Source organism: Melanostigma gelatinosum (genome assembly GCF_949748355.1).
Source record: "Melanostigma gelatinosum genome assembly, chromosome: 9".
NCBI lineage: Eukaryota > Metazoa > Chordata > Actinopteri > Perciformes > Zoarcidae > Melanostigma > Melanostigma gelatinosum.
Window position 1 is genome coordinate 26,554,652 of NC_136642.1, and position 23,352 is coordinate 26,578,003.

The following is a 23,352-nucleotide window of genomic DNA, read 5'->3' on the forward strand; positions in this document are numbered from 1 at the left end:
TGGTCCTCGTCAGCAATAATGATCACACTTATTAAGTGACATAACACTTGTTAAGACAACACTGTGTTGCATCACGGTGTTTGCTTTATGTTTCCATAAGGTTCAATGTGTATAAGGCAGAAGCAGGTTTTAGCATGTCATTTCTCTTTTAAAAAGGTCAGAAAATCAACTGATAGGCAACTTGATGGTCAGAATTGAACCTGGATGAGTCAACTGGAGTAATAACTCTGTAGTAATAATGATAAGTGTCCCAGCCTGAATGAATGGACGATCCCTTTAAAAATGTTTCCATAATGCGTTTTATTTCACTTCAGAGGTAAGAACTCTCCTGCAACTGCATCCATGTAACAATATAATCTATAAATATCTTCAGATGATCCTCTGCTATGCATTTCAAAGCTCATGTTAATTATATTTGTATATTGCATATACCCCACAGCAAAGCACACTGAGATGCAAAAAAAAGAACGATTCATTAATTTCTTTGCGTCTGTGTGTTTTACAAACCGTTAAAGTTTTTTATGAACTTTATTTCAGACACTGGTCACAATCATAAGAATCATACTGCACTGTGCAGCCCATCAGAGCCTTGGTGCATAGAAATACAATGTTCCATTCATTTCTCACAAACAAGTTCAGGAGTTAAACTCTCTCTCTCTCTCAGGCACTCAGTCTTGGCAGGGTGGAGCTGTGTGGAGGCAGTCAGCCCTGGAAGGCGTGGAGCTCCTCCTCACTGAAGCCCTGCTGCTTCAGCAACCTGACAGACGAACAAAAGGGAGAGGAGGACAAGCCAGTGAGAACGGAGTACCACTGCATCTGAGGCTACTGAGAAACGTAGCACATAGAAGCTAGATATGTCATATGGGTCTCACTCCCCCTCAGAGTTATGAAAGTCCAAGTCCCCTTCTTTACATTTCACATGAATGCATTATATTCGGTTGGCATATGCATCATGTCCAGACTTTAAAAAAGCCATTGGGAGGGAAAGCCTAAACCTAACAGGAAAGCAGCCATTTTGAATTTAGTGTGCAATACTCTGGTCCTTTTTTCCACCGTCTGTACTGAAGACATCTACAGGCCCAGTTTGAATCATAGCCATAGCGCCACCTACAGGTACAGGTACAGTTGCTATACTTTGTCTTGCTACTCTGAGTAGGTTAACCAGATCTACCTAAAAGTTGCTCAGCAAATAATTTAGACCTTCATGATGCAAAACTGAAAAGTGACGGTGTTTTGATGGAGCGACGTTGTCGTGGGAAGGCATTAGTCACCATGAACAACACAGCAGTTTTTGAGAGGCTTGACACGCAGTCAAATAGTTGGTTCTTGTGCTTGGCTGTAAAAATGACAACATTTTAACGAAGCAGCCCTCGCACTGCGTTTTACCGAGATGTACGGAATTTGGTCGGCTTATGTAGAGTTAAAAAAGAGTCTCCAGGGAACTTTCTGCCTGACTCTCTCCGTCTCTATGTCTCTCTCTCTGACCATGCAAGGTGCCACCTGACCATCAGGACTATCTAACATTCATACAACATTCACACACAGTAGGCACAGCTACGGGAGCAATCTGGGGTTAAGTGTCTCTTCCAAAGACACGTCATGAACTAGTGGAGCCACCGATCAAGACAACCCTGCTCTACCACTGAGCCACGTCATCGTTAAGAAACATGGGCAGTCAGCTGATGAGACAGAATGTAAACAAACCTCCAGGTCAGCCACACTCACAGTAAAGTCGTTATGGTTCACTGTTAATATCTATCACAGGTTAGAGTCCTCATCTATAGCGACTGGGTCCGCACAAAACAGGGATTGGAAGAGGCACGCGCAAAATATGTGATCTATGACGACAAACTAGACAGAAAGATGTGTTGAAATTAAATGTGGGAGGCTGACACATTTAATTTCACTTCATATCACACGTTACCTATCGATCTACTTTGTTGTAAACATTCAAACCAGCAGAGTTATTTGTGTTCGTGCTGTAGATATTCCTAAAGCACCTTTCAACTGTAAAAGCGATTAACCTAGATGCACTTGTCAGAGCATGAGGACAGTGAGGTACAGGTTGGATAATAAAGGTGATAACACACACCCTATGCATAGCTCTGTAAAGGCATTGGGGCCGCACACACACACACAGCATTTGGACCCATCAGGCCTGTTGAGGACATCCTGGAGCATGGACTCGTCCAGTCTTCCCTTCCTGCCGGTCCAGCTTTCACAGGGATTGGAGAGCACATACTCCACCTGAAACCTGACACACACACACATTCTGAAGATGTACAAAGACACAAGGTCCCGGTGTAGCAGAAGAATTTGTAAAGCTGAAAGTCATCTGCATTTCACTGCCTTCATACAGATGTGGAGGTGTCAAGCCTAGAAGCACATTGTGCATTCACACTCAATGTGTCCATCAGTTTGTCACATTCAACCAAGTTTTTACTTCAAATCTTTTGATCTAAATACAACTGAAAGAAGACAGGCAGAGATCAAAGCTTCTCTCTTCAATATGTTTCCCAACATAAAGAACTATGAAGGGATATTAAGAAATGACAGACAGTAGGTAATAATCAACATGCTTAAAGGATGGACTGGTGACACCTCACCCTTTGTCTCTGCACTGCTCTATCCTCACAGCAACTCCCTTACATACTCCACATCTTAGTTTGTCTAATTAAGAATAAATGAAGGCCGGCTTGTAACGGGGACATACAGTATGAGGCTTGAAACACTCGGCTGTGATACCTCTCATGACGAGCAGCCAGTTCATCCAGGTCACAGCGCCACAGAATGTCCTCCTCTCGTCGGTTGAGGAAGAGCAGCGTGGTTTTCCTGCGGTACAATCAAAGACACAAACAGTAATACGGAGCACACTGCCCACAATGAATAGGAATCTTTTTTCCGAACAAAGAACATGTTCGTAAATACACTTTATTTATGTGTTGTAGTTACCGCTATTATTTAAAATCTTTATATTTCACTTTTTCCAAAAGGAATCCAAACACTGGACAAGATGTTTGTACACGGCCTTGAACATTTTCACCTCACATTCACTTTCAATTCTAAAAACGTTGCCATGTAAACCCAGAGCAGCGGTCCTAAAACCTAACTTCATGTTCGACATTTAGATTGGGTAATGAGGAGAGTTGCTGCTTCTTTCTTCTTTTATCTACAGCATTCTAAAGTGGCGCGTTACACAGAGAAGACAGCTGTGTTAGTGAGTGTACATTCTACACACACAACGGTAAAGAACACAGAGAAACAGATCAATGTTGAGAGGTTTGCAAGAAGTACTGTTGGGACAGTTAATGGCCTTATTCATGACAGGACATTTATGAAGAAGAGAAGAGTACAATGATATTATGGTACCAATACATAAAGCCTTAATTAATAACTACTCACCATCACTTCTCACAGTGAATGCACTAGGGCTGCAACTAACGATTATTTTAATAATCGATTAATCGGGTGATTATTTTTTCGATTAATCGATGAATCGGATAAAAACATTTTTTTTTTTTAAAGCATTAATTTCCAACCCTTTATTCAAAAACAGAACTGATCTTCAGAAAGTGCACAAACGGGTTGCTCCTTGAACATCCCTGAGCTGTTAAAGTAATAATTTAAAAACAAATGGACTAACACAAAAAACATACACGTGAACAAAAATATGTATATTTTAGTTTAAAGGGACCTGAGCTGTTAGAACAATAAATTATTTATAAAAAATAAAGAAAAATACAAATCAGAACAGGATTAGTTTGAACGTCAGAACTTGTTCTCTGCACTACGCTCACAGACTGAATCATCACCGTGGTGCTCCCGTGCCATATCATGTCGCTTTTGCATATCTTGCAATGAACACACTTTTAAATGTATTAAGTGTGAAATGCTCCCACACCTTGAACCACTTAGGTCGTACTGACTCCTCTGCCTCCGCCATGTTTCAGAACAACGTTACGGGTCCGATGCTCTTTCCTCTGTTGTAAATTGTTTACTTTTATTGTGAAGAGCATGAAAACGGAAGTGATGTTACTGTGAAGAGACAGGAAGTAGCATGATACGTGCTTATTCACGGCAACAATGCTAACGATAAGTGAAAACCGAACGTATATGTCGGGTCTGTTCACTGTAACAGTTGTTAAACTGCAGCTTTCAGGAAGTAAAGTGTTCCGTTCAAAACCAGACGTGTCTTGGTCGTCATTAGAAGCTCCACTTCACACAACAACTGCTGTGCTCCGCTCTGTTTTTCCTTCTTTTTTCTCAAACATCTCCGCGACTCATTGAGTGGCGTAATAATCGCACGACACAACGAATCGATAATGAAAACTTTTTTAACAATCGATTATTATCGATAAAATCGATAATAATCGATGATTGATAAAAATCGATTCGTTGTTGCAGCCCTAGAATCCACGGATACAGTTATGCTAGTTTAACGTTATTATTGAGTCAATTCTACTGCTGTATCTTAATATCTGACAGGGTTCATGCCTTAGTGGCAGGACGTTAAGAGTTTGGACTTGCGTTTAATTCCTTTAAGATGAAATGCTGTATGTTCAGAGTTTTACTAGATATTCATTTATTCATCCAGTTGGAATTAAAAATATAAAATGAAACTATTGGAGAGACTCAGATTATTGCTGTGGCTGTAAAAAGGTTTTCTTCAGCTCTTTTGGCACATTTCTCTCCCTGTCTATGTGTGTTTGTGACTTTGATGTAGAAGTGCCCAGGATGTTGTATTCAGACATTGGAGCAACAAGTTCAATTTCCATCAGATAAAGATGAATGGACTCCTGTCTGAAAGGGACTTAAGCATGAAGTATTGTGAAATCTGCTGATCTGAGTACAGTGATAGTCCCCACCTGATGGTGTCACCATCCTGTAGAGCCAGCTGGATTAGGCGAGCCATGGGCGTGAACCCTGTGCCTGCTGCTAACAGGTACAGGTATGTGACATCACAAAGGGGGCGGAGACTGAAGGTACCCTCTGGACCACTAACTGATACACAGTCACCTAGATAGTAACAATATAGAATTAGTCAGTGAGTTCACTGAATGAATGAATACAAAAAGACAGCTTGAATTAAGATTGGTAAGAAAAACACTGCAACAATGAAAAACAACACAGAATAGTTGTAATGTTGGGATCATTAAACAGCAGACGAGCGACTGCATTGTCATCACAGCACACAGAAGTTATCTTCAGCTGCTCATCATATTGGACGTTCAATGTTTCTTTAGTTTGTGTCATACAGCATTCCATCCTTCACTTCATGACCTCTGTGGCATTAATGAAACAACAGGCTGATCTTTTCTGAGACGTTAGTTTAACTGAACCCAAATTAAATAAGATTGATCTCATTACTTCACTTTGGATTTCCATAAAACACCACATTATTGTTCAGTTTCTGAGCTCGCTGATGCCAGACAGAGCTCTCTTTCAGAGTTCAGGTACGTTATACGAGAAAAGAAGTCGTTTTTACCACGAATCAACAACGTGAGTGAGGGGGGAGATGCAAGAATGATGCATCTCCTGGAGGGCATACATAGTGGTACACTCTGGTGTTCACATGAAAAGTGGCAGAAACCGTTGTGTAGAGAGAGCCGAGAGAAAAGTGAAAAGCCGTGTCACCCCCACACAGCTGAGCAGTGACAGTGGGAGGGGTTGTGCATGTCGGATCGTCAGTTGATGAAAGTTACACAAATAGATACACAGCTAATCCAAAAGTGGAAAGGTGAAGTTATCCGACAAGAAGCCTACTGGCAGCTTTACTCCCAGAATGCAGTTGGAGGGGTGTCTCACACACGGACTGCATAATGCTGCCTTACTAAATGAAACATACTAATTACACACAGATTGATGGGGACTGCTAACCTCTGACCCTCAGTCTCTCTCTTCCTTCTTTCCTCACATGACACACTGACTTACCGACGTGCAGGCTGTTGAGATGAGGGGTGAACACTCCGTCGGGGTAGACCTTGATCATGAGGTAGAGCTCGGATTCCTGGGAGGCAGCTGTCAGGTTCTGATCTACTGGAGTGTATGGCCTCACTACCTCCGTGTCTGGATAGGCACAGACATCATGAAACAAAACTTCTTAGAATCATATGAAGCAGCTTCATCCCTCCTTTGTCAATGACTTAAGGATGCTTTGAGTGTGTCTCAGTAGAGAGAGCCTTCATGCATTTGTACTGATGTATTTAATGTCCATTTAGAGCAGACCTGGGCATTGTACGGCCCCCGAGCCATACCCAGCCCTTTGGCTCTCACGGACCGGCCCGTCAATGGGAAATTAGGAATAACACATAAATAGGTGTACATCATGCACGGAATACAGCTGCATTGCTTTTATTTTGAAGGCGACTTTTTCCGTCGGTTAGTACGTTGGTGAATGTGTGCGAGCAGCAGCGTCACTGCAATGTGTTGGTGAACTGAGCTTACTGGAGATGTGAGGTAGCTGTTAGCCCTCACAAATGTCAGCCTGTGTTACAAAATCAAAGATTGACAGAGTGTAGAGTTTTTAACAAAACATGGACTTTAAGTATTTCTTTACTGAAGTCAAAGGTAAAGCCGCGTGCTTAGTTTGTGGAGAAGAGATCAGTGTTAAGGATTACAATTTGAATCTCCATTATGAGACGAAACACACTGAGAAATACTAAAACTTGAGTGATGCAGAGCGGCACAGACATCTGAGGCTTTGCTAGCTAAGCTGCATTATATTTTAGACATCAAATGTATTATTTACTTTTTAAATAGTTTTGGCCCCAAAAGAAGAAGAATGAAATGATTCAAACCTCCATTTTGTTGATGTCCCCCACAGTGTTACATGACGGGAGGATACGGTTTGAAAACCGGTGCACCTGGCCTCTCTTCTTTGGGCCCTCTACAGTCTACTCAGTGGTTAAATTGCAGGAGTTCAAACTCTGATTCGTTCATCTGATGTTCCAACCCTAGACTAACCTCTTTCTATTGTGAAGTCTGAAGAAGAGCTTTGCTACAGCAACACGTTGCCTGCTAATTCCAGCATGTTCTCGGCTGCCTTATTGTGAAAGTCTTGACAGAGCGGAGGATTTGAAGGTAGATCTATAGCACAGAGACGGGATCATTAGACGCCTCTATGTAGACCTGCTGTACTCGGTGGTTGAGGTGATGAGGAAGCATGCTCACTGAGGCTGTAGAAGTTAGCCTTGGTGGACAGACTAATTCCCGTTTTCTACCAACTCAGTATACCTAACTGAAGCTGTGTGTACTGCACCATCACCGCAGATGCTACCGGTACTTGTTTATATGTAGAAGTATATTTCAATGGGTGCAGTCAACTGTTTTGTGCTGTTTAAGCACAGAGGACAACATCCGCTGTATTCAGTGCAGTCCTACTCCTTGGTTCCTTACCTTGAACGAGGGCTTTGAGGTAGACATGTTTTCCAACAGGCACATGCATCACAGTCCCACGAGGAAGTTGCAATCTGAACATATGGGTGTTATGGTTCACCTCAGTCTTAGACACCAGCACACAATCCCGATAGTGGAGAGCTGGAAGAAGGAGATCATTGATGTGGACTCAAGTTAAACATTTTTCTGACAGAACGATGTGCTTGTATTCACTGTAAATACAGAGATCATTTTTTTAATGTAATTTTGATGTTCCGTTTCCTGTAGGAATGCCTTAATGACTTGATTCTCATTTTTTACAAAGTACAGGATAAAATAACAGACCCACTGTGTAACCTATTTGGAATGTCTCTCTCACTGTGAATGTGTCCTAGTGTTTGTTACTTCATAGTTGGCTGAATGAACTCTATTACGTTAAGTGTGTATTTCTGGTGTTTCTGCATCTTTTCCAAGGATTACATTCATAAACTAGAAAATGCATTTCCTGCTGAAAATGCGTTGGAATGCTGAAAGCTGAAATGAATCTCAAAAACATTGCTGAAAATAGATATCCAATTTTAAAAAAATTGCAAAAAGCTGTATTCAAAAAGTTGAAAGATTACAAATATGAAGTTATATCACCCCTCTCCTGAAAGAGCTGAACATTTTGATATTCGAACGGTTTCTGTAGCTTAAAAGAATTCCAGCAGTAGTGATATCTGTTGTAGTAGTAGTAGAAGTATTATTCGCAGTATAAGTATGAGTAGCATTTGAATAAGTACTAGTTGTAGCAGTAGTGATATTTGTAGTAGCAGTAGTAGTAGAAGTTGTCGTCGAAGTATTTGTAATTAGAAGAAGTAGTAGAAGTTGTCGTATCAGCAGTCGTACTAATAGCTGTAGTAGTATTAGTACTGGTTATTAGTACTGGTAGTAGCAGGAATAGCAGTATTAGCAGTTGCGGTATCAGTAATAATAGTAGTGGTAGTGGTAGTAATAGCAGTAGTGGTAGTAATAATATTTATGGTAGCAGTAATAGCAGTAGCAGTAGTAGTAATAGTAGCAACAGCAAAAGTTGTAGTAGTAGTGGTAATACTAGAAATATTAGCAGTAGTAGTAGTTGTCGCAGTATTAGTAAGAGCATTCATTATTTCAACAAAAAAGCCTAATTTTGAGCGAAACGTTTAAATACAGTTAATCCATGAGGCTTTTATTTTGAAAGGGTGGGACTGGGTGGTGGAGGGAGGGGGAGAGGAGACATAATCATCATGTTTGACACAAACAGAGGTTATTAAATGACAGGCTTCATCACAAGCAGTTCAGTTAGAATTCACTCTCTGGGGCTTTTATTTTGAAATGGGGTGTGGGGTGTGGGGGAGAAGGGGAGAGGAGACAGAATCATAATGTTAGATAAACACAAACCGGTTATTAAATGACACGCTCATCACAAGCATTTCAGTTAGGATTCATTCTGTGGGGCTTTTATTTAAAAATGGCGTGTGTGTGTGGGGGGGGGGGGTGGAGGAGGGGGGAAAGACCTCTAATGATCCGTAAGACCTGAATGACTGTATGAGAGACACAGAGAGATAGGAGTGAAAAGTAATTTCAACAAAAAAGCCAAATTTTGAGCTTGTTTAAATACAGTTAATCCATGGGGCTTTTATTTTGAAAGGGTGGTTCTGGGTGGGGGGGAGAGGGGGAGAGGAGACATAATCATCATGTTTGACACACAAACAGAGGTTATTAAATGCCTGGATTCATCACAAGCATTTCAATTAGAATTCACTCTTTGGGGCTTTTATTTTGAAATGGGGTGTGTGTGTGGGGGGGGTCCTCTAAAAGTCTCTAAGACCTGAATAACTGTATGAGACAGAGACATAGACAGGGAGAGAGAAGAAAGAATTAGTGAGAGAGAGAGAAGAAAGAATTTGTGAGAGAGAGAGAGAGAGAGAGAGAGAGGAAAGAATTTGTGAGAGAGAGAGAGAGAGAGAGAGGCTGAGAGAGAGCAAGAGAGAGGCTCTGATATCTCTGGCAAACTTTCTCATTTGGAGATTGTCCGATGTTTTATCTTTTACAGCTTACATGACTGTTGTCCTGCTCTGCCATGTCTTTCCTCGTCTCTCCCTCTTGTGTCGCGGTGTGTGTAAATGTCACTCGAATCAGGAAACTTATCAGAATACTCATGTCTGATTGGCCGAGATGCAACACGTAACAGCTGCAACAAATCATGTGTGTGCGGCTTTTATTTTAAAATGGGGTGGGGGTGTGTGTGTGTGGGGGGGGGGGGGGGGAGACCTCTAAAGATCCCTAAGTATGAGACACACAGAGAGAGAGAGGGAGAGGAGTGTATGTGTCTGTGAGTCTGTGTGTTTATCAACATCACTATTGACTCAATCGCAAACACCTGTGTGCCTGAAGCCATTTCATGGAGATAAAACAGGGAAACACCTCTCAAACAAATCCTCAAAACTCCCATAACCGTAGCTCCTATTGCTCCGATATTAATAATTGAGGGGAAGGATGAGTTGAAGAACAGATCCTGTAAAAATTGTGTCTGTAGTGTAAAAAATGTGGCTTAACTGGCGATCTAGAAATGGGGTACCGTGTTCTGTGGAAGATGTTTTTGAAGCAAAATTTAACATTGGTCTCTATGGAGCAGAAAGTTGGTTTTCCTCTCAATTAATGGCTTCCGTGTCAAATGTGGAAATCTGTGGGATTCCACAGTCATTTTTCTACGACAAGGACAATATTAGCTACTTCTACATCCAGAAATTATGCATGAAGAGTGAAGATTGTGGACACAGTGGCAAAATACAAATGTTTTTTTCACAAGAATCTCAAGCTGCTCTTCACTCTAGCGGTGACATCACGCACTCTAAGCTGCGCAATACACACCCATTATAAAGTCAGAAAAGGGCTGAAAAATCATAAAAGTTAAATTGCTGCAGTTCAAAAAGTTATATAAAAATATATCAAAATATATCAAAAAGCTGAATCATGTTGGCAATAGTTGAGGGTTTTCTCAACATTTGAAAGTTGAAAAGGTGTCTGTAGCTGAAAGTATGAGGAAGTTGAAGGATTTGAAAGTTGAAGAAGTTTAAGAGGATTTGTAAATATTCTCCATAGAGATCCCATTCAAAAAAAAGTTGCTAAAAGCTTAATAATTCAAAAACTTTAAAGGTTAGAAATAGAAAAAGTCATAGCAGACATGAGCTGAAGGAGCTGAACATTTTCATAGTTGAACGGTTTCTGTAGCTTAAAAAATTAAGAAGAAGCGTTGCGATGAAACGGGGGACGGAAGAAATAGTGGAATAAAGAAACAGGATAAAAATAGTTGGAATGCTTAACAGCATTCCAACAATTACTTATTGTTTTTTGCTTGCATAGCTCTGCTGGTGAATAAACACCACATGACAGCAAAACACAAAAGGCTCTCTCACTCAGTGCACCGAAATAACAGAAATAAACAGTCATCCTGTATTTTGCCGTTTATGGTGCGTAGTGTTTCGCTGCTCCTGCACACGCACGCGCACACACACACACACGCACGCACACACACAGTAGCTCAGTAGACTGAAGGAGAGATTATTGCCAAAATGGTAATCAATTATTTTGATCAATATTGAGATTATTGTCATTCATTGATTTTAGTGAAAAATATTTTTATTGCACTCTCACATTTAACAGGAGAGCATTGTGTTCACTTCCACCTTGTGCTACATCCCTGCTTTTGTACAAATTCTTTGCATTACAATAAGACTGCAAATAAGCTTCTTCAACTGAATTCAGAGCATTTGATATTAGTCTGCTCCTCTAGACTGAGGAAAGTAATTACCTGGTGATTACCTGCACCTGACTAACTGGTGTGACACAAGCGATGTCATAAACATTCAAATACAAGGTGGACAGGACTTTAAACAACACACAGTGGACCGCTTCCTTCCATCTTGGATCTCACCTCGGTCTTTTTTGCGTAGAAATGTATTGTGAACTTCCAGTGGCTGACCAAGACTGCTCCATTTCCCTTTAGCCTGTTTGCGTATGCTGACCTGGATCTTTCCCACTTGGAAGGCATTGTGGACTGTTGAAGACATTACAGTTTGAGAATGACAACATGATAATCAATACAGTTTTCGCAGATATTACCTTTGTCTCATCAAATCAAGATGTTGTCTTACCAGCAACGTTTCCCTCAACTTCATCAGCTAGACCTGAAAAAGCATGAAAACGACACTGATTTGATAACACGAGTAGATCTAAATACTGTGTACAGTCAGTGTGTCCATGTCTAATCATATGCTTGCACACACATCATGGTTCATGGTCATTGTTATTTGTACACTGTGAAACCGAAACAGACCAAACAGAAAACCTTCAACTTATTGTCATTATGTAACACAGAGCTGCACAACGGAATTCAGTTGAAGCCCATTTGTAACACAACAAACACATGACAAACTGAAACACTGGTACATTCCTGGAGTGCATTTCTTGAATTTGCATCACAAGGACCACAAAAACACAAGGATCAATTTGACTGTGATTCAGACTAGCCAAACAGACTGTGGCTTGTGAAAGCGCCTCAATCCAACGCCACAAACTGTGACACGGTGAGAAGAGTTCAAACCGTTTGACAGTGGTGGAGCGCTCAGTCTCATGTCTGGGCACTGGGCACACCGTAGGACCATTTGCATGATTGTTGACCTCGTCCAAATCGATCTTTACAGACACCGACAACTTTCCCTTACAATGCCAAATGTGTTGTGTGACTTGTTTAGCAGCAGATGTGGAACCAGGACGGAGGGTAACAGGAGTGTTTATCACTTCACATAGCTGTGAAGTGATATTGATAGGGGTTGTGTGATTTTATTCTATAGACACACAGTACTTATTCTAATGTCTACAGAAAGCTGTAGGAATTGAAGTGTACCTTATTAATCACACATTCATAGTGAATATGTAGGTAAACCAGTAGGGGGACAATCTTAAGGATTGTTTTGATACCAATTTATTATCGAAAAAGGAATAAATTCAGAATGGATCATTGATAAAGAACAGATAACAACACTCCGATCGTTAATAAACTAGCCCGGGGCCGTGTCATAGCAGGTTTCATAACCCAGCCCTATCACTACATTGCATTTTTCATAAACAGAAGTTCCAAAGGGCTTTGAAGGAAAGAGAACGGAGGAGTAAACTTCATGTGCTGCACCGCAGTGCGTCTCATTTCTGTTTGTGTCGTAGACAGCACATTACAATGTAGAAATACGTGTTTCTACTCACGTAAATGTATCATGTAGGACATCTTCCCCAGCAGCACTTCCAGGCGTAGAACACCCGCCTCCAGGTCAACAATGGTACAGCCGGAGCTGGGGATCTGACAGAGACAACATGTTACCCATTGATCCAGGAACCTCTTGGTCAGTTCACCCGTTACAACTTCATGCTTCAAGCGGTTCCTAAAATACAACTTCACAACTTGGCTTTAAAGCTTTCATTAACAATGACGTTTGATGAACATGTGAGCCAACGCTCACATGGCTGGTGGACAAAGGTGAAGATCAAGAGGGTCTGGTTTGTGATTAATGCTGCACAGAGGGTGCAGCAGGGGACACACAGGAACAGAGATGTCTGGCTCCTTTTGTTGTGCCTGACCTCATGGAGCAAACACACTGAACACTCATGCGACAACCCATTGAGTTGGGGAGTTTTTCCTGTTCTGATGTGAGGGTCCTGGGACAGAGGATGTCCCATGTGTGCAGATTCTAATTTGTGGTTTTGGGCTGTAAAAAATACATAGAAGATTCAAATTGAACCCTCTTTGAGCAGGCTTCTCCCTCTATGAGCCTATTGAGTGTCGGGTCATCGGGGAGATTCAGATCACCTCGAGCCTCAGTTATAAATATGTAGAACTCAGGCCAGAGGGTTGCTTACGGAAAAACACAGAAAGCACTTCTGCCCAAATATATGCTGATTTGCTCTTTATAAATCCCAATCTTGAAACTTGAAATTTGGTGCATGTGAGCAAACTTCTTGCACCACCGTTTTAACGGCAATTGTTGCCTATAAAAAAGCTAGTTGGTGAAATACCCCTAATTATTGCAGAGAATGAAGGCAAATTCAGAGAAAAGGGTTATGAACTTGTTGGGGAGGTAGAGGCCTGGGAACATATTTTGTTTGATGGACACAATGTAGGCTGGGCGGTATACCGGTTTCAATTTCCCGTACGATATGAATTTTTCATATACCATATACATCTCTTCAACAGGCAGCTAAATATATTGTTTGCAGCTAGGAGTGCTACGCACGGAGCTAGTTGTCTTACCTGTATTGAGAGAGAGTCCTACTCATGGTTTACATTTTAACTTTATAACAACAATTATTATTACAACAATTAACAACCCACAACTAACGCTCTTTAACAGGGCAAAACACCACGACTCAACAGTTTGTGACAGATAAACAATTTGTAGCACTAATAATTGTACATTTATAAAATGTCTCCGCCGAACTGCATGCTGGGTAAAGCATGCAAATCGGAGGTGAAGTACACAGGAAGTGACGGAAGACAATTAATAAATGCATTAAGCCAGTGACAGGCCGTCCTATAATGACGTCAGCATTACATGCCGCTCAGTGTCCATGTACAGGCTCCGACTACCATGAAATGAAACTTAACAGCCAGCAGAGGCTGATGGGTAGAGAATCACATCACGTGATGCAGATAATCCAATCAAAATGCATTCTGACTGAGTTGAGCTGCACCATGATAGAGGGTGCTGAGCCGAGGAATGACTCTGCAGCGCAGTACGTTTAATGTTCAGGTTGTATAAAGTAAAATCCCATCTTAATCTCTTTGGGTCCAGACTTGTCATTAAGGAATGAAGGTAGATTCCACAGACCAGCTGAGAACATTATATTTTCCTGAATTTAGGCTTTTGCAGTTTCTAAATGCTCAAGCGTTATTCAAACGACTCGTACATAGTTACAGCCTTAAAAATGAATAGAAGCTGTGGCGCCATAATGTGGTTATAAGGTGGTATTTCAGCTGCAGGACCACTGCATTGAGGCGGAAACAAATACCGTGAAACCGGTAGAGTCTTGAAAGATCCCGTGATATGGAGCTTAGTGACTTATTTGATGCATCATGGATGTGTATATGGTTGATCAGTGATTACCTTTCTTTCAGCATAAACGACCAGATGAACAGTGGCCTCAGTTTGGAACCAGTCGTACCTACACAAACAGACAGCAGATGAAAATAACAATGGCAGTGAGTATGTCTTGATTATATTCGTTTTTAGATGTTCATGTGTCATACCGCGGCCAGGAGTCTTTCTTTGTGGGAGCAGCCATTGACATCGGGGGGGCGAAGCTGGTCTGTGGTGAAGAAGGGATGCTAGCTGAGAACAAAAAGAGAAGTGAATGCCAACAACTACTGAGGCATACCCTCATTCTTTAGATAGACACTGGTTTTCCACTTCCAATACTTTATAAATCAAGTTGTTGACACCTGCTTGAGATACGCAATCCTACACAGCATTTAGTGTGTGTGTCTTTTCTTAGCAACATTTTGTGCGCAAGCTTTTCAAGGCAGCATCAGGGCCATATTTATCACTACATGTCTGTGAGTAGAGTTATCAGGCAGAAACAATGTGTGAGATAGCAATGCGCATATTAAAAGGAAGATTGTCATGAAATGATATTGTTTTATGTGACTGACCTTGTGTAGGACCAATCAACAGGGTCCTCACAGCGCTACACTTTTTGACAACAGATGATTTAGATCTACCACAATCCATTGTCAAGAAGAGTTGAGCCCACAGAGCTGCCTCGGTAACATGCTTGCACATTCAAGGGAGAGTCAGGATATAAAAGCACAAAGTATATACACAGAATAAAGTGTATGATCATTATATAACAAAATGTTCAATCAATATGTAACGAACGTTTAATGCATAGAGTGATTTAACAAATGTAAAAACTGTTTAACAAATGTTCTGTGTGACCGGAGCTGCGATGTATGAAAAGTGTTTTGTCAGGATGAGTTGGCAATAAAGCCTGGACTTGTCCGGACATGTTCAGGACCCAACGCCCACTCAAGTGGGTGGGGTGATGAGATCATGTATTGAACAGGAGGGGGCCGACAAAGCCCGAATGATGGATAAAAGGAGACGTTTGCAGGCAACACACTGGGATTTCGACACGGTCCAAAGTCCAAGTGCGCCGATGAGGAGATACGGACGATCGTAACTGATGTATTGAGGACTTCGTCTCTGTTCACGGTGTCAAGAAGAGTTGAGCCCACAGAGCTGCCTCGAAAACATGCATACACGATCAGGGGAAGGTCAGGATATAAAAAGCATATACTCAGAAATCAATAGTTAAAGTGTAATCTAAAGATAAAGTGTATGATCGTTACATAACAAATGTTTAATACATAGAGTGATTTAACAAATGTAAACCTGATAATAATAATAAGTGTATCTGAGTATAGTGCAGTCTGAGTGTAGAAAGTACGGAGAAAGAGGAAGTAAGCAGGGTGTTTGCTTCAAGGGATGGGGAAATAATGATGGTTGAGAAGAAAAGACACAAAGCACAATAATGATGAAGGATGAGATCAATAATCATTTTATAAGCAAATGTGTACTAAGTAAACTGATTTAACAAATGTAAAAACTGATTAACAGATGTTCTGTGTGACCGGAGCCGAGATGTGGGAAGAGTGTTTTGTCAGGATGAGTCAGCAGAAAGAGTGAAGTTAGGAACAAATGTGCGAGTGTAGGAAAAGGGGAAGTGCAACAGATGTTGAACACCCAGACAGGGAAGTTGGGGTGATTTCCTCATGCACACACACACAAAAGTTAGGTCATTTTCGAAGCACAGGCACCAGATCAATGATGTCATGTTAATCACGGGCTGAGGGACCCCGTGTTGAGGAAGAGGGGGGAGAGACGCGAGAGGCAGCCCAAAAGTGTTATAAAAGAAGTAACTTGCAAACAGCAAGAGGGGAATTCACGATGGGACGCCGACCGAGCCATCCATGGAGAAACACTGGACCTCGTTCGACAGCAGGCGTCCCAGGACTTCGTCTCTGTTCACGGAAAGAAGACCGCCGTTCGTGGACAAAAATTGAAAGACGGAGAATCACCTCTCCCCCCTGCTCGCCTTTACCAACTGGACAACGGAGAAGACGCAGCAGCCCTAGAAAGACTTTGTACTGAGTTTTGTGGACTGTTGGCCGAACTTCGCTGCGAGAGCAGGAGGACCGAGGGTCTGGCCAGACCTTCGCTCATAACAACTCCAAAAGAACCTTTTCATCGCACCTTTGGACATCCAGCTCCAACCGAGCCGTCTCGGCATCTAAAACGAATGAGTATAATCGAAGAAGAAAATTAAAGTAACGAATCAAGTGTAGTAACGTTTTATGTGAGCTGTAGCTTAACCCTTGCTAACTAACTAACTATAACCTGCAATAAATATCTAATCTGCATTTAAAGTAAATTTCTCAAGTGCATTTATTTGCTCAAGTAGTAAAAAGTTCCTCGTGGCAGTAAAAAGTTAAAGTCATTGTATGTCTAACAACTGAGTTCTGAAAGGTTATCCTAGAGACCGAATCCACTTAACAACCCCTTACGGTTTTAGAAAGAAGTAATCCTAGCCGTTAAAACCTAACCTGGCATTTACCAAGAGCACGGATCCATAAGAGGGAAGCTGCCATAACCGACGCGACTGGTGGGAGCGCCCGGGGCCAGGACTGGTCTCTCGACCGAGTGCACTCAGACCGGAGGAAGCAGGGTAGACGACGGGAGTAACGGCAGTTAGCGGAGCCAGGCGAGTTCCCTCGCAAGAACACCAGCTCGACAATCTTTTAATAGAGAGCTGAGTCAGTAAGTAGCCCCGTATCGGGCCAGAAGTATCCCAGGATCTAACACCACCAATAAAATGTTAATGAATCCTTTATATCTTAAGCATTGAATGTGTTGACATCCATCACACTTCTGTCCATGCTGATAGCGGATCCTCCTCCATTGCTCTCCCTCAGGTCTGTTCTTTTTTTCTCCCCGTTAAAGGGGTTTTTGGGGGAGTTTTTCCTGTTCCGATGTGAGGGTCAAAGGTCAGAGGATGTCCCATGTGTACAGATTGTAAAGCCCTCTGAGGCTAATCTGTGATTTTGGGCTGTACAACATCAATTGAATTGAATAAAATACAAATGTGCATTTATCTTCTAAGTCAAACAAGTGGCTTACCAGTGTTTGCTGTCAGCCTATGATACAGATGGTATATCAGTAACTAGTGTGTGTTCATCTCTCAGAGGGATTCTGATACGCTTTATAGATATGCACCGTGCATTTGTTACGTTAAAGAAAGAGAACCCATATTTACTCAGGTGATGTCCAGCTCCCAGTGCTGCGTGAGAGTCTCGTTCACACTGAGGTAAGGCTGCAGATCTTACGATGATGCAGAGATTCTGTATGTTTGTGTGTCTGTTCACCTTTAATGACTGTAGTGGCCATCCTGCCCACCAGGCACTCTTTCAACATGGACTCATAGTTCACCCAGCGGTGGACCTATGCACAAACACGCGTGAACACAGCAACACATGAAAACCCATCAAGTCACTTATACCCACATTAAAGAGCTTACAGAGCTACAACAAACTCACAAGACAGCCCAAATGAAATGTGTTCCAGTCCCCCCAAGGGCCTGGGGCTTGTTTCAGCTCCTGTTAAGCTTTTCTAAGGGACTTAAAGAACTAAATGATGCCGAGGCAGATAGTCACTGCCTCGGCATCATTTAGTTTGGCCCCAATGAGCTGCGAAGAGCAAGCAGGGGACCAATATTTACCAGCTGAGAATAATACATTTGATATATTTTTAACAGCTTCCATACCTGGTCAAACAGGTCAGTGCCATCTATCCCAGCTGCCTTCATTAGCTCCTCTTCCCCACCAGGGTGGTAGTCCATGTAGGGGCTCACATTGTAAACCATACCTGAGAACATACAGAGAACAATGAGCTTCATGTGCATCCCTTCCCAGTGACTGATAACACCACACACACCAAAGTCAAATGATAACATCACAACATCATATTGGTGAAATAATTGTTGATACCACAGCAAAGAACCCACAACTACCATCAGTGAAGGCCAAGGGCAGAGATAAACAGACTTCCATTGTCAGTCCATGATGCGTATGGACCCCCCCGCACACACTCCCACGATTCACCACTTATGTGAAACGTGGATTAATTACAGTGTAAATAAAGTTTTACTGACGATCATTATGCAACAATTTTCATAAAAATATGCAAAGGACATCGGCATTTATGCTTTTCTAGTCACCGATCTCTGATAATGTTACATATATATATTCGAATTAATCGATTAAATCGATTTATCGCCCAGCCCTAGTTACATTGTAGAAAACCAATCCTTGTTTGAATGACACGAGGAGAGCTAGTAACAATGGAAGATTAGGATGCGTTCAGGCTCTGGTCAGTAAGGATGAGAATTTGGAAAAGGTAAGTTATAACGTTATCATGAAGTGTCTCCGTGTAATCTGTAAAATGTAGCTTTTGGTGACAAACTTGAATACACAGTTGTTTGAGGGAGATATTTTCACAGCAACATACACAGATATTAGTGAGGAATACTGTTTACAATACCTCCAGCAGCTTATAATACATCATCAAAACTACTAATGACAGGATCTGTTTCAAACAATACATAAGATTAGGAAATAAAAGATTGATTTAATGCAATCTTTTGGAAAATAAATATTTCCATATCATTTTAATAGTGTGTTGTCATGAAGAAAAAACCTACTATTAATTACTATAACAAAGTAAAAGGATAATTTATAATTTCTATCTGCCTCTTTAAAGACTTCATTAAAGACGTGGCGTTCAGAGCCAACATAGACAAATGGATCTACACTTATACATGGATTGCAACTTGGACTTTTACTGCCAAACAAATGTGTTTGCCTCCGGGTAGAATTTGATTTCCTAACAGCTACACTTGTGCTCACAAAGCATTCGATTCCTTTTACTTTCCTGCACTCACACACTTCGCGATCCAATTCACAACAGGCTTCATCTGTAAGTCATGAGAAGATTGAATTTATGCCTAAATGATCATTCATGACCACTTCTACTGCCATTTCCACGTCACCGTATGTTATCTTGAAGAGGTAAACCAGCCATTTCTAAGAGACATACAGTCGATAAATCACAATGGTATTTCAGGCATGTGTTATTAAAAACATGTACACATGTACAATACTTAATTAAGGAGACAAAATAAATGCATTTCTCATTAGTCAAACAAACAATGTTGAATGGACAGTGTTTCCCTGATGTTGAACTGTTGATGTCGGTCATGTTGCCCAGAGAATGGTTCCGTTGCTGCGGTTTACGTTCCTCCTGATGTATTGGTTTTGTTTCTCGTTTCCTCACTTGTGTAACAAATGGGCAACAACTGCATTTTGTTGTGTAACCAAGTGATCCATACATCATTCAATGCTTGAGGACTGCACGCTAACCTTTTATCCTAAATTAAACATTATAAGTACAATTATCAGAACAATAGAAACATTCGGGCTCAGGCATTTTGAGGGAATATATGTTTGATAAATCACAACTTTGTTTCATGCATGTGCTATTGAAAACAACTACACACAAATGAGACCAAACAGATGCATTTAGGTAGAGTTAACAGGCTCTGGGTTGTTTTTCATCAGTAAAACAAACAGAACGTACCGAGCCTTTCATATGAGATTCAATGACAATAGAAAAAAATGCAGTTCAGGAAATCCTGCAAAATGATTTGGCGACCTAATAAAATCTCTTGTGACCCAGTCTATGGGAATGACTGCTGTTGTGGACATAAGGAAGTGTTTTTCCTGACTCTGAATTATACGATAATCAAACGATCAAGTATCATCAAGCTGACAGCAAGTATTCTCCAGCCTGCTAAACATCACAGTTAGCATGCAGGTTAACTTATTCATCCGTTTGTCCCATGTCAGACCACCAGGCTCACCTCGTATGCAGGTCCAGCAGTCCTCTCTTGTGTTGTGCTTCTGCATCTCTTCTTGGGTAACTTCGATCAGGCGCCCTCTGAGCCCCGTCAGATCTTTTCCACTCTTGGAAAACCGAATCCAGTCCATCAGACTGTGGCCCGGCTTCAAGTCCACCTGACAAGAGCAGAGTCATGTTACAGAGGATTCTCTTCTGGAGACGTGTGGCGGAATGTTAAAAGATATAAGACACAACGTTACGTTGAGTCCGTTTAACGTTAACATACCACTTGTTATTATCTGTTGAAATGAACACATACACTGTTAACTGTATGTCCAAATGAAGACAGGCGCTGAAGGATTTAAGTTAGCAAGCTCCAAGAGAACTTTTGACTGTCAGGTTTTAGAAGAAGAGATCGTCGGTACCCTGTGCGATGGAATGAAGAAGTAACGTTAGTTGTTGGGTATGGGGTGTTAGCTGACGTTACCTTGTTCCTACGGGACTGGCCGGACGCAGCGACCCGCTGCTGGGAGCGCGGCGCAGGGAACGACTGGGTCGGGATGTTCAACATGTTGTGAACGCTTCTGAGAAAACCTATTCAACCAACGGCAGTTTACCACAGTGGCATATAAATGACAGTTTAGTAACGCAGTCACACTGGCTACTAGATGTCAACGTTACAGGTACGGCTTCTTCCCTTGTTGAGACACATCTCTGTTGAAACTGTGTTTAGCAATGCAGCTTAGCTAACAGGCTAGGCTAAGCTAAGCTAGGCTAAGAACACATTACGCGCTCACGAACTAATAACAGCAAATTATACATCGTCACATTATTTCAATCAAAGTAAATATTAGCCGTGTTAATCAAATAGGTTATGTATATTATGTATATATCCTGGCTTGGTTGTTCTACCACCATGTAACGCCTACACTAATTGTCGCACAATTTGACGACACCGTGAACAAATGGTGTCATCGAGCTGCGACGGTCCTCCGTTGCCCTCTACTGTTCTTATCATACATTGCACATAAAACCACCAGCGTGTAAGAATTAATCAATGAACAAGAAATATATTAGTTATTGTCGGACTATATTATTTTACGCAGATATTTTGACATGGCAGAGCTTGAGTAGCACAGGTGTAATTTCAAACTTGAACAATGGCTGCATTCATTTCAGGTGTGCAAGTTCCCAGGCTCCATAAAACTGGTGTGTATGGTGGCTCACTGACATGGTTGAAATATGGAACACAGTCAAAACTAGAAAAAGCATTTCCTGCTGAAAATGCGTTGGAATGCTGAAAACTGAAATTAATCGCAAAAACATTGCTGAAAATAGATATCAATTCAAAAACAAATTGCAAAAACCTTAATAATTCAAAGAGTTTAAAGATTAAAAATATGAAAAGTCATATCACACCTCTCCTGAAAGAGCTGAACATTTTGATATTTGAACAGTTTCTGTGGCTTAAAAAAATTCATCAGTGGTGATATTTGTAGTCGTATAAGTTTTAGTATAAGTATTGTTGGGAACGTAAAGGAGCGTGTTTGGGTTATCAGCATTTAAGAAACTGAATTCTTGACATCAATAGAATTATTAATGTATGTACCAATTATTAATGATTATTAATAACAACGGGGCACCACCCTGCGAACAGGGACCAATAACCAAACGATAAAACTAAGTCTCATAATTAGTGGCCACTCGTAATTTCAATCGTCGGGTGCGACTACACATTCAGTGACAGTGAAGGGTTGAATTCGAGCACAGACTACTAGATACAGTTTCATCAAATACATATGCACAAGTAATCACAGACGACTGCGCCTTAAAGTATAACAGAGTTTATGAAATCAAAATAATAAATGATCAAATCAATTAATATTGCAACCAACAAACGTTATCATACAATTTTATATGCCTAAACTAAAGAATGAATAAAATGGATGAGGGTGTGTGTGTGTGTGTGTGTGTGTGTGTGTGTGTGTGTGTGTGTGTGTGTGTGTGTGTGTGTGTGTGTGTGTGTGTGTGTGTGTGTGTGTGTGTGTGTGTGTGTAAGTAAAGAGGAGTCTTAAAGCTACAGCTAAAGACTACAAAGATGGCGGCGTCGAGTGACGCGGGCCAAAAGGGGAGGGGCCTTAAGATACTACAGCTAAACTACCACCAGATGGCGGAGTCGAGTGACTCGGACAAAATGGCGGTGAGACTGCTGTATGTAATCACGGGTGCAGATGCACACGTGTGTTGTGAGGCGATCGTTTGAACGGGGTTTCCCCAGGGGCCGAGATAGGAGCTGTGTGTGTGCGTGAGGGGCAAGAAAGAGAGCAAAGGTGGGGGTCATGAATCAACCTTCTGCGTGCGGTCCGCGTTGTAGTGAGAATGGGGATCGCTGGCCGTATCGTACACAAAGTGCCGCTGTCGGTAGAACTGCCGGCAGTTATGTACGATAGCCGAGATTCCACACTTCACTCACAGAGCTGATTGAATGAGGAGAGAATACCACATGAAGTGTAATAAAACAAATGAAAATAAATGAAAATAAATCCCAAGCAAACAGTCATAGCAGTTAATACACAATGCAACGGAGCTTCTCTGGTCCGTAACGATTGCGTAAATACCTCCGTATAATGCGACAGTGTCTTAACACAAACAGAATACGGGAATGTACCATAGAGCGGGTCTTATGATCCGCGAGGAGTTGCGCAATACCTCGATATCGCGCGACAGTAACTTAAACACACAAAAACACGGGAATATCAACATATAAATGAATGACCTGAATTAAACTTAGGTTAGTTTAAGCTAAGCTATGCCCAGATACCATGAACCTGACTTGTCGATGCTTCGTTGCAACGTTGAAGTGTTCGTGGGGAAGTTGTCCTTTTTCCTCGTCAGGAAGGGGGAAAAAGCGGAGAACGGATCGCGGAAGCGGATTCGTCTCGCGGGCTGAGGGGGC

General features: G+C 41.5%; 1 protein-coding gene across 3 annotated transcripts; it reads right to left on the bottom strand.

Annotated features, from left to right (window-relative positions):
• Positions 1 to 283: 283 nt before the first annotated feature.
• cyb5r4 (cytochrome b5 reductase 4) lies at positions 284 to 21,326 on the bottom strand. Of its 3 annotated transcripts, XM_079274707.1 has the most exons (15): positions 20,884 to 21,326; positions 20,419 to 20,572; positions 18,265 to 18,365; positions 17,867 to 17,942; positions 14,693 to 14,774; positions 14,550 to 14,607; positions 12,655 to 12,748; positions 11,550 to 11,582; positions 11,330 to 11,452; positions 7,396 to 7,536; positions 5,932 to 6,066; positions 4,866 to 5,016; positions 2,746 to 2,832; positions 2,093 to 2,254; positions 284 to 757 (listed from the first exon to the last, which is right to left on the bottom strand). In XM_079274707.1, the coding sequence occupies exons 1-15, from the start codon at positions 20,965 to 20,967 to the stop codon at positions 703 to 705; spliced, it is 1,536 nt and encodes a 511-aa protein (XP_079130833.1). In that variant the 5' UTR covers positions 20,968 to 21,326; the 3' UTR covers positions 284 to 702. The 3 variants fall into 3 exon arrangements, with proteins under 3 accessions (XP_079130833.1, XP_079130835.1, XP_079130834.1); XM_079274709.1 differs by lacking the exon at positions 4,866 to 5,016; XM_079274708.1 differs by lacking the exon at positions 2,093 to 2,254.
• Between the last annotated feature and the right edge of the window lie 2,026 nt (positions 21,327 to 23,352).

Excerpts from the sequence above, each read along its gene's own strand:
- cyb5r4 (XM_079274707.1), bottom strand. The coding sequence starts at position 20,967 with ATGTTGAACATCCCGACCCAGTCGTTCCCTGCGCCGCGCTCCCAGCAG. Across the intron at positions 11,583-12,654 it reads GTCCTACATGATACATTTAC|GTCTAGCTGATGAAGTTGAG; the intron begins GTGAGTAGAAAC and ends ATGCTTTTTCAG. Across the intron at positions 7,537-11,329 it reads TCTACGCAAAAAAGACCGAG|CTCTCCACTATCGGGATTGT; the intron begins GTGAGATCCAAG and ends TCCTTCTTCCAG.